The sequence below is a fragment of the Eurypyga helias genome, unplaced genomic scaffold (assembly GCF_000690775.1).
Source record: "Eurypyga helias isolate BGI_N326 unplaced genomic scaffold, ASM69077v1 scaffold27576, whole genome shotgun sequence".
NCBI lineage: Eukaryota > Metazoa > Chordata > Aves > Eurypygiformes > Eurypygidae > Eurypyga > Eurypyga helias.
The window spans coordinates 10,898-12,533 of record NW_010257643.1 but is presented as its reverse complement, the minus strand read 5'-3'; the positions used below and the strand labels follow the sequence as shown (position 1 = coordinate 12,533).

Here is a 1,636-nt window from a genome sequence, read left to right as displayed (position 1 = left end):
AGGCTCCCCCCCATGCCCTGTACCTGACAGACCCCTGCTGAGGGAGCTGGAGGAGCTGGAAGCTCCCGAAGTGAGCAGCTGATGCCGTTAATGTAGACATGGAGTTTCTCCTTCCGCTGCGGTCGTGTGCCCACCGCCAGCAGCAACGAACCAGCTCTTGGTTCAGCCTGGGGATGCACTTCAGCTTTTGCAAGCAATAAACCTGAAATAATTGCAGTGCTGATGACTTCTGGCTAAAGAGTAAAACTCTGGGCTTGTCATTATGGCTGAAGAAGCAGCAGATGCTCCTGTGCTTATTGAGAGCCTCCAGCTCCCGGCCCTTCCTGCCTGTGGCACCACAGGCTGATCCCCAGAATCCTGTAGGACCCCTGGGCTTCTGGGTTCTCCTTTGTTTAAAGTGCTTTCTATTGTTTCAGAGCAAGGGGTCCTTCTGCCCGGCCCCAAGGCAGTACCCGGTGGCCCTTCCTTCCCTTCCCAGTGGCCTTCAGAGAGGGAGGAGGCTCCTGTGGCCAGCGGCTGTCTGAACCCCTGGATGAGCATGGGTGTGGGGGATCCAAATGTGTCTGGCTGCTTTTTGCCTTGACAACAGGCCGCAGTAAAGGCCAGGCAGCTGTGGGGGATCCACTGTGTCCCCTCCTGTTATTCAGTCCTTCTCTTTCTGTGCAGGTTTGTTTCTGGAGTGCAGAGATGATGCTGAGGAAAGGAGCCGCTTAACCTCCACAATGCCCTTTTCTGACTTTGTCTTAGCACTGAAGGACAACCCGTACTTCGGGGCTGGATTTGGCCTGGTTGGGGTGGGCACAGCCCTGGCATTAGCCCGGAAAGGAGCCCAGTTTGGGCTGGTGGCTTTCAGGCGCCATTATATGATCACCTTGGAGGTGCCCAGTAAGGATAAGAGCTACCACTGGCTGCTGAACTGGATCTCCCACCACGCCAAGCACACGCAGCACCTCAGTGTCGAGACGTCATACCTGCAGCATGAAAGCGGGCGCATCAGCACCAAGTTCGACTTTATCCCCAGCCCTGGGAACCATTTCATCTGGTAAGGGAGGGCAGGGGAAAGCAGTTTGGGGACTGATCCTCGTTTTAGTAAGGGAACTCCAGCTTGGGGGGCTTGTGGAGGCAGCAGAGAGGATCCTGCCTCCTCCTTGGGTCTGGATTAGGGCAGGAGATTGAGAGTGGCGAGAGGAGTCTGTATGCACTGGTGTGATGTGATTTTTTTACCTGAGTGTTATTCTTGATGCATGACCTGGGCTGGGCTCAGCTGAGTGGTGCTGGACCACTGTCCCCCAAACCCGTCCTCCCGCCCCAGGTATCGCAGGAAGTGGATTCGCATTGAGCGCAACCGGGAGAAGCAGATGATCGACCTGCACACGGGGACCCCCTGGGAGTCCGTCACCTTCACTGCGCTGGGCACCAACCGGGAGATCTTCTTCAGTATCCTCCGGGAAGGTCTGTAGGGGAGCTGCATGGGTTCCTGTTGGGAACAGCCTGCTCCCTGGAGGCATCCAGGGCTTCAGAGGGAACCTTTTCCCTGCCAGCCATCCCCTCTGCCTCTCTCTGCAGCCCGGGAGCTGGCGCTGCAGCAGCAGGAGGGGAGGACGATCATGTACACAGCCATGGGAGTGGCGGGCGG

The 1,636-nt window shown here is 57.3% G+C and overlaps 1 protein-coding gene across 1 annotated transcript in view; it reads left to right on the top strand.

The window, feature by feature from the left end:
• Positions 1 to 665: 665 nt before the first annotated feature.
• The window catches only part of LOC104511472 (mitochondrial chaperone BCS1), a 3,678-nt gene continuing 2,707 nt past the window's right edge, over positions 666 to 1,636 (top strand). The window contains exons 1-3 of the mRNA XM_010154100.1: positions 666 to 1,042; positions 1,313 to 1,452; positions 1,567 to 1,632. Coding sequence (XP_010152402.1) covers positions 723 to 1,042; positions 1,313 to 1,452; positions 1,567 to 1,632 — 526 coding nt within the window. The 5' untranslated portion in view covers positions 666 to 722. The remainder of the gene's footprint in view (positions 1,043 to 1,312; positions 1,453 to 1,566; positions 1,633 to 1,636) is intronic.